Source organism: Mobula birostris, chromosome 25 (assembly GCF_030028105.1).
Source record: "Mobula birostris isolate sMobBir1 chromosome 25, sMobBir1.hap1, whole genome shotgun sequence".
In the NCBI taxonomy this organism is placed as follows: Eukaryota; Metazoa; Chordata; class Chondrichthyes; order Myliobatiformes; family Myliobatidae; genus Mobula; species Mobula birostris.
Window position 1 is genome coordinate 47,230,153 of NC_092394.1, and position 13,201 is coordinate 47,243,353.

Here is a 13,201-nt window from a genome sequence, read left to right on the forward strand (position 1 = left end):
GCGAACTTTTCTTCTACCTAATCTCCAGAGACTTCTACCATTTTCTTCATTGCAACACCAGCTGCACCTTCCACTGACTCAGTTCAATATTCACTTGGGCTACAGGAGAATCAAGGGTTCCGGGAATGCCTTATGAGCAAAAGCCAAAATTCAAGTCACCTATAAGGGAGGAATACTTCAGTTCCCTCTCTGTGTGTCCATTCAACCAGGTCACTTCCAGTTCTGAACCTCTGGAAACCTTTGATCCATGTTTGGTCACAATGCCAAATGTACCTCTGTTGACTAATATGCTGTTTTTGATCTGGGTACTCTTCTATGAAGCTGTTTGGAACTACATCACTTTGTTAGAAGGGGAACATCAATAGAAATGGTTGTCATTTGCTTCTGAACACCAACAGAAGCAGCTGACAGGTCTTAATTCCTCTACAGGAGGCCCGTAACACCCTAAAAGGGAGTTTGCTTATTAACACATCCTCCATCCTGGGTGATAGCTCTGGCTCCAAAGCCCCTCTTTCCCTTGGCATAAACACTAGGGAACTGGAGATGATTTGAGCTGAAATGGTCAATCCCTTTGAAATGCCCATGTAGATGAGAGTGGAGAGGGCTATATTCTCTCTTCTCTCCACTTCCACTGGGCAACAGATCTAAAAAACTGAAAGTGCATACCTCCAGACTAGAGGACAGCCCCTATCTTTCTGTTGTGTGTCTATTGTACGGGCCTCTCACATAATCAGATGATTTCTTCATCTCACAGTCTATCCTGTTTTGGACCTCACAATCTATCTTATTGCCTACCTGCACTGCACTCTCTGTAACAGTAATACTGCATTCTGCATTGTTGAATTTTCTCTTGTACTACCTCGGTGTGCTGATATCATGAAATCGTCTGTATGGTTGGATGGCAAGCAAATCAAAGTATTAGACTGCATCTTAGTACATCCCATAGAGTACTACAGCCCCCAAACAGGCCATTCAGTCCATCTAACCCATAGAAACTTGGCTTTCTGCATAGTCCACCTACCCGCATCAGAACACTGCCCTCCATACCCCTCTCATCAGTATATCTGTGCAAATGGCTCTTAAATGTTGCATTTGAAACTACATCTTTCACTTCTGCTGGCACCTGATTCCACACTCACACCACCATCTGAGTGTGACAAATAATAAACCATTTACCCGAACTGCAGGTGCTCGCCCCTGCCCTGCTGTCCTTCCGTGACACACTGGCTTTACCAAGGTGTCAGACCACCAACCGTAGCACAAGACCGAAGAACAGCAGTTGTTCCTCAGAATCACCCACCTTGTTCACTTTCAAAACCTTCAATTAAAAATTCAGCCTCTTCCACAATTCGCAATTCGAGGAACTTCTTTCCGAGCCCAAAGTTCTTCAGGGTCAAGAATGAAAATTTCCTTTGTTGTTTCCTCCAGTCTCCGTACTTTGCAAACACGATACCTGGATGGGTATAGCGAGAATGTCATTTAATTCATCTTCATTTTCATCCAGTCCTTCATCGAGGATCTAAATGAGAAGTTGAAATAGCAAGATAGAGAAGGCTACAGGCTAAGTACTGGGAAATCTGTTAGTATTGATGGTCACCATGGAGATGGTGGGCTGAGGTTATAAGAAAGGGCGGAGCTACAATGGTGCTTAACAGCGACTCTTTACAGCTCATCGGCAGAAACAGCTTAATTTCAACCTTTGATGTCTCTCTCTTTTTCCTTTTCAGGGTGGATGGGGTTCTGTCGGAGACCCTGACCTGGAGTTATCCTCAGAATTTGGTTCTTTGCACTGGTGGGACCCTCTATCGGCTGCCTTTTGAAATCCCAAGGACACCGCCGAGAAGGTGCACCTTCAAGATTTCAAGGGTTCATGGCCCTGTGGACGAGCCGAGCCTATGCCAGTGCCACTGACTGAAGCATCACAGGAGAAAATAGAATATTGGGAACAGCTGATCAGCAGTTTAGGGGCTCTATACTCAACAAATCGCATGCTCTCATTAAAGCTATCATTAAAGAAGAAATAATACAGCATCTGAGGAGAAATGGATTCTTCAGGCAGACACAGCATGGACTCAGTAAAATAGAACATAAGGTAGAGTCCTTGAAAGTGAGTCCATACATTGTGAGAATATTTCAGTGATGGGGCAAGAGAAGTTGAGTGAAGTTATCCCCACTAGTTTAAAATCCTGATGTTGGAGGGGTTCCTGAGCCTGATGGTGTGAATCCTGAGGCTCCTATACCTTCTTCTTGATGGAAGCAGTGAGAAGAGTGCATGACCTGGGTGGTGCACCAGAGGGAGGTGATGAAGATAAGGTGAGAGAGGGAAAGGGGATGGAGAATGATGAAGGAGAGGGGGTGGGCATGACCGGAAGTTTGAGAAATCAATGTTCATGCCATCAGGTTGGAGGCTACCCAGACATGATATAATGTGATGTTCCTCCAACCTAAGTGTGGCCTCATCACAACAGTGGAGGAGGTCATGGATAGACATAGCGGAATAGGATTGGGAAGTGGAATTAAAATGAGTGGCCACTGGGAGTTCCTGCTTTTTTTTGTGGACAGAGCGTAGGTGATTGGCGAAGCAGTCTCCCAATCTACGTCGGGTCTCACTGATATACTGGACACCGTATATTACCCCAACAATCTCACAGGTGAAGTGTCACCTCACCTGTAAGGGCTGTTTAGGGCCCTGAATGGTAGTGAGGGAGGAGGTGTAGGGGCAGGTGTAGCACTTGTTCCACTTGCAATGATAAGTGCCAGGAGGGAGATCAGTGGGGAGGGATGAATGACAATGGAGTCGCTAAGGGAGCGATCTCTACAGAAAGCAGGAAGTGTGGGGGGAGGGGGGAAGATGTGCTTGCTGGTGGGATTCCATTGGAGATAGTGGAAATTACGGAGAATTATGTGCTAGATGCAGAGACTACTGGGTGTTAGGTGAGGACAAGAGGAAACCTATCCCTGGTAGGGTGGTGGGAGGATGGGGTGAGAGTAGACATGTGTGAAATGGAAGAGATGAGGTTGGACACATCGATTTCTCGAACTTCCCGTAATGCCCACCTCATCTCCTGCACCATTCCCCAAACCCTCTCACCTTATCTGCTTGCCCAACCATCACCTCCCTCTGGTGCTCCTCCCCATTTTCTTTCTTCCATGGCTCTCTGTCCTCTTCTATCAGACTGCTCCTTCTCCAGCCCTCTAGCTCTTTCACTAATCAACTTCCCAGCTCTTTACTTCATCCCTCCCTCTTCAGGTTACACCTATCACCTTGTGTTTCTCTCTCCCCTTCCCCCTACCTTTTAAATCTACTCCTCAGTTTTTTTCCTCCACTCCTGCCAAGGGTCTCAACCCAAAATGTCGACTGTACTCCTTTCCATAGACACTGCTGGGCCTGCTGATCTCCTCCAGCATTTTGCCTGTAGGTTTGGAGCTGTTTTAAAATTATTACCACACAGCTCTTTTGTGCATGCAGCTCATCAGCCCTTTTGCTACACTGTGCACACATGCCTTTTAAACCCATCGGTGTCCTCCCTGCACTCTCGTAAGCAACCACCAATATCTCAAGCTCTTCACATGAAGGACAGCTGCTCATCAGCTTGTTGTCCATTCAATTCCCATCATCCAAAACAGAGTTACAGATTTCAACCAAAAGTTCCTGCACACTGTTGCTTTCAAAAGGCTCCATTTTCCCAATTACTCTAGTGGTTACAAGATGTTACGTGTTGCGTCACTCATTAGCATTAGGAGAACAGTCCTCTTTGACCTTATCACTATGAACTCTGCTGTAAATGAGTGTTGTTGAGCAGTCAGAACCTACAATTGTAATCAAATCAATTCAGACTTTATTCTTTCTTCAGGCAGTTTGGCCAAGCTCAGGAACTCATTGTTCCATTCCTGCTCCTCAGAGAGACAGCGGGCATAATCGAAGACCTTCCCACTCCAGTTATTCTCTCTTCTCCCACTCCCAACAGGCCGAAGACGCGAAAGCCTGAAAGCACTTGCTACCAGACTCAAGGACAGCTTCTATTGACCTATTTTATGAGAACATGGACTTTTGACTTTGCAATGCACTTTGTCACAGCCCTTGCACCCTGTTGTCGGCCTGCACTGCACGTTCTCTGTTACTGGAACACTTTATTCTGCATTCTCTTCCTACTTTTTTCGTCAAACTACTTTGATGAAGTTATCTGTATGAATAGCACAGAAAGACAAGTCCTTTGTGGTTCCTCAGAACAAAGGACAACAATAAACCAATTTACTGTATGAAATGAGATTTATTCTGATTAGATTTACTATCTCAGCACATCGGCAATTGCACTTCAGGTTCAGACTCTGATGGATTTGCTTTACACGTCCTTTATTTTATATCTTCAAACAATTTTGGAAACCATAATAATTAGGCCATCGCTCAGCTATTTAATGAAATATGCATATTAACATGACATTCAGAGTGATTGGTCCAAACTAAACAATATGCCAAAAGAATTTGATCAGCTTTCTGGTAAAGTTTGTTCTGCTTGATTGCTGTAAGTTAAAAATCAGTTGATGAATGAATACACTGACAGAATAATTGTCCAGGAACTACTCAGTAATTCTGAAGACATTGCTTAGAGAGGAAATCACATGGTTTGGCAGATCCAAAGCATGATTGAAGAACATGCCCACTGACTGCTCTGAAGTGGTGAAGTTGGTGATGGGGCAAGCCAAGTCATAGGTGGGATGAAGGTGGTACCAAGCAAGGTACCACCTTCATCCCACCTATGCCTTTAAGGGATAGGAGCAGAATTAGGCCATTCAGGCCATCAAGTTTTCTCCACCATTTGATCATTGATGATTTATTGTCCCTCTCAACCCCATTCCCCTGCCTTCCCCCTGTAACTATTCACCTCCATACTGATCAAGAACCTATCAACCTTTGCTTTAAATATGTCCAATGACATGTTCTATACTGTTGTCTGCAGCAATGAATTCTGGCTAGAGAAATTCCTCCTCATCTCTTTTCTAAGGGGATGTCCTTGTTTTCTGAGCCTGTTCCCGCTGGTTCTAGACTCCACCACTTTTGGAAATATCCTCTCAATATCTACTGTATGTCAGCCTTTCAATATTCGATTAGATCTCCTCATTTCTCTATGACACTGAATTCCACAGATTCACCACCCTCTGGCTAAAAAAATTCTCCTCATCTCTGTTGCAATGGGATGTCCTTCTATTCTGAGGCCTTGTCCTCTGGTCCTAGATTTTTCCACTGTTGACTTCCCTGCATGTCCAACCTATCTGCTTCTTTCAATATTTGGTAGGTTTAAAATGAGATCCTCTTCCCATTCTTGTAAAAACTCCAATACGTAGAGGCCCAGAGTCATAAAATATTCCTCATATGTTAATCCTTTCAACCCTGACATCATTCTCCTGAACATCCTCTAGACTCTCTCCGATGCCAGCATATCCTTTCTTCGATAAGGGGTGCAAAACTGCTCGCAGTACTCCAAGTGTGGATACACCAATACACGAATGCTTTTACATTCTAGTCCTCTTGAAGTGAATGCTAACATTGCATTTGCTTACCTTACTACCAACTCATCCTGCAAGCCAATTGTTAGGAAATCCTGATCTATAGCAACTAGAACGAATTATCTATCTAATGGCTGCTCAGAACACTCAACAAACATATATCCTGCTTCACCATTAGCAGAAAGAAGAACCATCTTCAGAGTGTTTTTTTTCCACCAAATCTTGGCAGATGGTTCCTGTTGAAGCAGAGTTTGGTTGCTAGAAGCTGTGGGGTCTTGCTCTGGAACACCACCCGAAATATAACCATGAAAGTACGTTTGGAATTCTGTGCAACAGTAAGGATATCACACTTTTAAAAAATTACTACTTCGTTCACTTTCTAGTTAAAGAGTATCTCTCCCTGTTTCTTCTGTATAAATTATATCTTGTGATGATAATGCGTGTGCCCATTCTGAAGTCAAGACCTTAGGTCTCATAGAATTCAATCAGCACCCTCACCTCAGGCAGATTATACTGTATCATTCTATAATGCAAATAATTAACTACTTTATCTCTTTTCTGAAGGAGTTTAGCTGTCAATAATTACTCTTTTGAGTGATGAGATCCCCCCTCTTAACTAATGAAGACATGGTTTCAGCTACAAAAAAGATTAAACAAACAGAACACATTTATTTTGAGGAGTAATTGTAATAGAGATTAGGATCTATAAAGGATTTCCAATCATAAGTATAATTCTTCACAAACTAGATGAGTTGCAGATGAATAAGCTGTCTGCCAATGAAAGACAGGTCTGCGAAGAGATGACTCTCAGATCGAGGATGAGGAACAGTTGATACACTTTCACATTTGTCACTCCATTCCTTCGCTGCCTTCTAATGTTTATGTCGGTGCTTTTCTTGCCTGTCGTCTAGTGATGCCCACATCCACATTTGATAATTTCACAACTACATTGATCAGGTCGGACTGTAGGAGCCTCAGTTTAACACAGACAACAACAGGGAACCATGGTATTGAAGTGGTTAGCACGATGCTATCACAGCTCGGGATGTTCTGGAGTTTGGACCTTATTTCCGGCCCCTTTCTGCAAGAAATCGCTGTATGTGCTCCCCCGTGGAAAGTGTGGGTTTTCACCAGATCCAAAGACATAACCTGTCGGGTTGGCCAATGGGCTATTGTAAATGTGGTTAGGTCAGGGTTAATTGGGTTTGTCGCAGGTTGCTGTGGATCGAAAAGCTGGAAAGGCCTACTCCACGCTGTATCAATAAATAAGTATTCTTTCTTCTCATTAGGTCATAGTCCCAATTGATTCAATGGAACGTTTCCTAACCTTGGACAGGATTGCTTCTCAAGAGGACTGGTAAATTAGTACTAATTAAAGATGAACAATAAGTATCTTCTTTTCAATATTTTTATTAGTTTCTACATAAAAGAATACAGAGTACGAGAAAGTATATATAAAGGTCGATAAAAACAACTACCAAATACATTATATCTATTCAAAAAGCCAAAAAGCAAAACGCCTCCTGACCCCAGACGGTGAATACCTATCCCTATCTGGCTTTAACACAGAGCCGATAGGGCAGTGGGCAGAGGGTAATTCCGAACCGAGCTTCCTTGTAGCTTGGTCTTGCCTCATTTGCCGGGAGAAACAACGTGAATCTTTGGAGCATGGATGTGAAAAAGATGAAGAGCTCTGTCTTTGCCAGCTGCTCCCCCAGACACATACGATGACCTGTAGGGTGAAGGGCAAGAGAGGTTAATATCACAGCAAAAAGAGTGACAATCACATCAGGGTCACACTGAACAACAGTGACGACCTATATAGTCTCGAAGTCCTAATATAATTTGCCGTATCCAACACCATCTCATCTCTTAGAGAGGTAGTACACTTCCAGACTTTATCAAAGTTAAACAAATGTTTATTCTATTCATTGTAATTAGTTAATGCATGAAGTTCTCTTTCAGCGCTGGGGTGGTGGGAAAGGGTTTTGGGAGTTAACTTAAATCTTGAAGTTAATGAAGCGAATGCTACAAATGCAGGAATCAGCCAGCAGCGTCCTTCTCCAGAGCACGGGAGATGAAGCTTGGATATCCACAACCACAGCTCCAAACTTTGGTACATTTAATGATCCACAAACCCTACATTACCTGCCGAGAATGGGATGAAGGCTTCTGGCTTCACAAACTTCCCGTCGGAATCGAGGAAGTGTCCTGGATTAAACTGATGTGGAGTCAACCAAATATCTTCATCAAGCAAGGCAGAGGAAATGTTTGGAATGATCATTGTTCCCTAAAGATTAATCAAAGAGATACATTAGGGAACTATTAGTAACAGACCCACAGAGCAATGAAGAGAATTATATTCTGGTCTTTGGACTGGGAGCTATGGCTTGTAGTCCAATGATTGTAAGTCATCATAGACAGAAGATATTCAACCTAATTCTGCAGTACACTTCGCCTTCACTGCTACCACAAACGTAGGGTGCATTAGTAATGCTTTGAGAGGTTTGTTGGCTCAAAGTGAATAAAGCAATCTTCACTCAGAGTGTCATAAAGCACAGAAATGGGCCCTTTGGCCCAAATGGCCTGTGCTAACCAAGATTCTCATCTGAGCTAGTCCCATTCATCCACATTTGGCCCAAATCCCTCTGAACTTTTTTCCTATCCATGTACCTCTCCAAGTGCCAGTCATCTATACAGCAAAGTGATCTGCATTACAGTTTAATTTCTCTAGTAATGAGGATAATTTCCAAGCAAATGCACTGATTTCATCATCACCTGCCCAGTGACTTCTTCAGGACTGGCACCTCGTTGGTCTATGAGAACATTAGTCTGTCTAGAGCCTGGTCCTGCTGTTGCAGATAGCAAGCCTGGACCAAGAGGCCAGCAAGGTCACTTTGGACAGAGGAGGTATGAAGGTCCAAGAGGTTTCCCTGGTTCACCTGGTCCAATTGATCTCCAGGTGAGTATCTGATGTAGAATAATGAAACAGTGAGCAGAGTGATGTTATGCCTGGGGATGGGGTGATGGAATGGGATTGTAACGGATTGGTGTGTAATGGAGATCAAAGGTGAGTAGGTGGGGGTTCAAATTAGGCACCTGGCAGAGCAGTAATCTAGTCTATTGTAGACTAGGTGGGAGAGGAGAGAAATGGGGATGGACTCTGAAGAGGAATGAATAAACATAGGACATCGAAAGGCTACAGCACAATACAGGCCCTTCAGCCCACAAAGCTGTGCCAAACATGTTCTTCCCTGAAAAATTACCAAGGGTTACCCATAGTCCTCATTTTTTCTGAGCTCCATATACCTGTCCAGAAGTCTCTTAAAAGACCCTATCGTTTCCGCCTCCACCAACGCGGCCGTCAGCTCATTCCACGCACTCACCACCCTCTGCGTAAAAAAAATTACCCCTGATTACTCCTCTGTACCTACTTCCAAGCACCTGAAAACTGTTCCCTCTTGTGCTAGACATTTCAGCCCTGGGAAAAAGCCTTTGACTATCCACACGATCAATGACTCTCATCATCTTATACACCTCTATCAGATCACCTCTCAACCTCCGTCGCTGCAAGGAAGAAAGGCCAAGTTCACTCAACCTATTCTCGTAAGGCATGAACTCCAATCCAGGCAACATCCTTGTAAATCTCCTCTGCACCCTTTCTATGGTTTCCACATTCTTCCTATAGTGAGGAGATCAGAACCGAGCACAATGCTCCAAGCAACGCACATAAAAGTTGCTGGTGAACACAGCAGGCCAGGCAGCATCTCTAGGAAGAGGTGCAGTCGACATTTCAGGCCGAGACCCTTCGTCAGGACTAACTGAAGGAAGAGTGAGTAAGGGATTTGAAAGTTGGAGGGGGAGGGGGAGATCCAAAATGATAGGAGAAGACAGGAGGGGGAGGGATGGAGCCAAGAGCTGGACAGGTGATAGGCAAAAGGGATACGAGAGGATCATGGGACAGGAGGTCCATGCAGAATATGACCCGTCAACAACCACTCTTTGCATTCTGTGGCCAAACCAGTTCTGAATCCACAAAGCAATTGCCCCCTGGATCCCATGCCTCCTTACTTTCTCAATAAGCCTTGCGTGGGGTACCTTGTCAAATGCCTTGCTGAAATCCATATGCATTACATTTAGTGTTCTACCTTCATCAATGTGTTTAGTCACATCCTCAAAAAATTCAACCAGGCTCGTAAGGCATGACCTGCCTTTCACAAAGCCATGCTGACTATTACTAATCATATTATACCTCTCCAAATGTTCATAAATCCTGCCTCTCAGGATCTTCTCCATCAACTTACCAACCACTGAAGTAGGACTCACTGGTCTATAATTTCCTGGGCTATCTCTACTTCCTTTCTTGAATAAGGGAACAACATCCGCAACCATCCAGTCCTTCAGAACATCTCACATCCCCATTGATAATGCAAAAATTATCACCAGAGGCTCAGCAATCTCCTCCATCACCTCCCACAGTAGCCTGGGGTACATCTCATCCAGTCCCAGTGACTTATCCAACTTGATGCTTTCCAAAAGCTCCTGCACATACTCTTTCTTAATATCGATATTCTCAAGCTTTTCAGTCCGCTGCAATTCAACCCTACAATTGCCACATCCTTTCCTGCATTGAATGCTGAAGCAAAGTATTCATTAAATACCTCTGCTATCTCCTCTGGTTCCATACACACTTTTCCACTGTCGCACTTGGTTGATCCTATTCTCTCACGTCTTATCTTCACGGAGGAGGGGAGGAGAAGATGGTTGCATGACGCAGTGCGCGTGGCCGCTCAGAATTGATATCGTATTTGTTAAATAGGGGCCGTGCACAATCATGATTTGATGGAGAGTGACGTGAGAAACACAGAGGAACATCTGGAGAAACTTCTGAAATGTCTGCTTCGCTGCCGCTACTGTGCGATCGAGAATCTCCGGAGGGGAAGGCCCCAAATCCTCGGCTTTGCCGATTGCCGGGGCCGGGGTCGAAGCGCTCAGCAGAGATGGTGCTCGGTGTTGGAGAGCTGGTCAGAGGCTTGAAGTTTTCAGACGGACTCGGAGTCGGACTGTGGCCAGGTGCTTCCAAGGTGCTGCATCGGCAAGTTTGCAGCACTGGAAGCTCATGGCAGGAAGAATTTTCTTCCTTCAACCATCTGCGTGAGATTATGGGACTTTCGAGAGACTTTGAGACTTTTTTTACCATACCCATGGTCTGTTCTTTTATCAAATTACGGTATTGCTTGCACTGTTGTAACTATATGTTATAATTATGGTTTTTGTCAGTTTTTTTTGTCTTGGTTTGTCTTGTATTTCTGTGATATCATTCTGGAGGAACAAATTGTATCATTTCTTAATGCATGCATTACTAAATGACAATAAAAGAGGACTGCATGTCCTCATAATCTAATCTAATCTAATCTTGCTCTTAACATACTTGTAGAATGCCTTGGGGTTTTCCTTAATCCTGTCCGCCAAGGCCTTCTCATGGTCCCTTCTGGCTCTTCTAATTTCTTTTTTGAGCTCCTTCCTGCTAGCCTTATAATCTTCTAGCTCTCTATTATTACCTAGCTTTTTGAACCTTTTGTAAACTCTTCTTTTCGTCTTGACTAGATTTACAACAACCTTTGTACACCACGGTTCCTGTACCCTACCGTACTTCCCCTGTCTCATTGGAACATACATATGCAGAACTCCACACAAATATCCCCCGAACATTTGCCATATTTCTGCCATACATTTCCCTGAGAACATCGGTTTCCAGTTTATACTTCCAAGTTCCTGACTGATAGCCTCATATTTCCCCTTAATCCAATTAAACGCTTTCCTAACTTGTCTGTTCCTATCCCTCTCCAATGCTATAGTAAAGCAGACAGAGTTGTGATCACTGTCTCCAAAATGTTCTCCCACTGAGAGATCTGACACCTGACCAGGTTCATTTCCCAACACCAGAACAAGTACAGCCTCTCCTCTTTTAGGCTTAGCTACGTATTGTGTCAAGAAACCTTCTTGAACACACCTAAAAGCTTCACCCCATCTGAACCCCTCGTTTTAGGAACATGCAAATCAATATTTGGGAAATAAAAATCTCCCACCACAACAACCGTTATTATTACACCTTTCCAGAATCTGTCTCCCTATCTGCTCCTCGATTTCCCTGTTACTATTGGGTGGTTTATAAAAAACACCCAGTAGAGTTATCGACCCCTTCCTGTTCCTATCTTCCACCAATAGAGGCTCCATAGACAATCTCTCCATCCCTTCCTCCTTTTCTACACCCGTGTCACTATCTCTGATCAACAGTGTCATGCCCATACCTCTTTTGCCTCCCTCCCTGTCCTTTCTGAAACATCTGAAGCCTAGCACTCGAAGTAACCATCCTTGCACCTGCACCATCCAAGTCTCTGTATTGACCACAACATCATAGCTCCAAGTACTGATCCACACTCTAAGCTCATCCGCTTTGTTCGTAATACTCCTTCCATTAAAATAGACACATCTCAAACCACCAGTCTGAGAGCATCCCTTCTCTATCACCTGTCCATCCTCCCTCTCACACTGTCTCCAAGCTTTCTCTATTTGTTAGCCAACCGCCTCTCCTCCGTCTCTTCAGTTTGGTTCCCATCCGCCCCAGCAATCCTAGTTTAAACTCTTCCCAATGGCCTTAGCAAACCTCCATGCCAGGATATTGGTCCCCCTGGGATTCATGTGCAACCTGTCCTTTTTGTACAGGTCACTCCTGCCCCAAAGTGGGTCCCAATGATTCAGAAATCTGAATCCCTGCCCCCTGCTCCAATCCCTCAGCCATGCATGTAAGGGGTTTCTTCTTTCATGTTATTTGCTAAGGCTAATAAAATGGCTTCTTTGTTATGTGATAATAAAATGGCTTCTCTGTAATGTTAACTGCTGAGTTAACGGTAGCGGCTTGTTTCAGTTATAATTACTGATAATGGGAATTATATTCATTTGCTAACCAATTGGGATAGATGTTATTATTTCTTGTGCGTCTGTAAGCTATTGATTTCACGGGCTTTGGTAGAACCGAAGAGGAAGGACGTGCTGGACGCGCTCTGGTCGACCACCGTGGTTGGTCCCAGGCGGCGGGTCGAGGAGGTCGGATATGGGAAGGAAGGTTCCATTAATTGAGCTCCAACGGTTGTGCATGAACTGGTTGAACTTTGATAAGTTTGGCGCCTTTTAATTTCCTTTTATATTGTATGTCTATTAATTACATAGTTCCAGTAAGATCTATAAAGTGTAATCTGTAAATCGCACATTGTGCACTGCCTGCTAATGGGCGGTGTGGGGTACATCACATGGCATCCACACAAACTTGATTACCCAGTTTGGCGGGGCCGAAAAGGCTGCTCCCCCTAGACGAAAGCGAGTTGAGTGACCCTGAGGCTTACCAGGAGCCTACGCTCATTTATCCTCCACTTCACTCTATTCCTATACTCACTGTCATGTGGTACAGGCAGTAATCCTGAGATGACTACCTTAGTGGTCCTGCTTCTCTACTTCCTTCCTAACTCCCTGTAGTCTGTTTTCAGTACCTCCTCACTTTTCCTGCCTATCTCGTTGGTACCAATATGTACCACGACCTCTGGCTGTTCTCCTTCCCACTTCAGGATATCCTGGACACGATCAGAAACATCCTGGACCCTGGCACCTGCGATGCAAACTACCATCCGTGCTTCTTTCC

General features: G+C 44.2%; 1 protein-coding gene across 1 annotated transcript in view; it reads right to left on the minus strand.

Annotated features, from left to right (window-relative positions):
- Positions 1 to 6,935: 6,935 nt before the first annotated feature.
- LOC140187778 (cytochrome P450 2J2-like) overlaps positions 6,936 to 13,201 on the minus strand; it is a 30,415-nt gene continuing 24,149 nt past the window's right edge. Inside the window, exons 8-9 of the mRNA XM_072243492.1 lie at positions 7,654 to 7,795; positions 6,936 to 7,237 (exon numbers count right to left, since the gene is read on the minus strand). Coding sequence (XP_072099593.1) covers positions 7,056 to 7,237; positions 7,654 to 7,795 — 324 coding nt within the window. The 3' untranslated portion in view covers positions 6,936 to 7,055. The remainder of the gene's footprint in view (positions 7,238 to 7,653; positions 7,796 to 13,201) is intronic.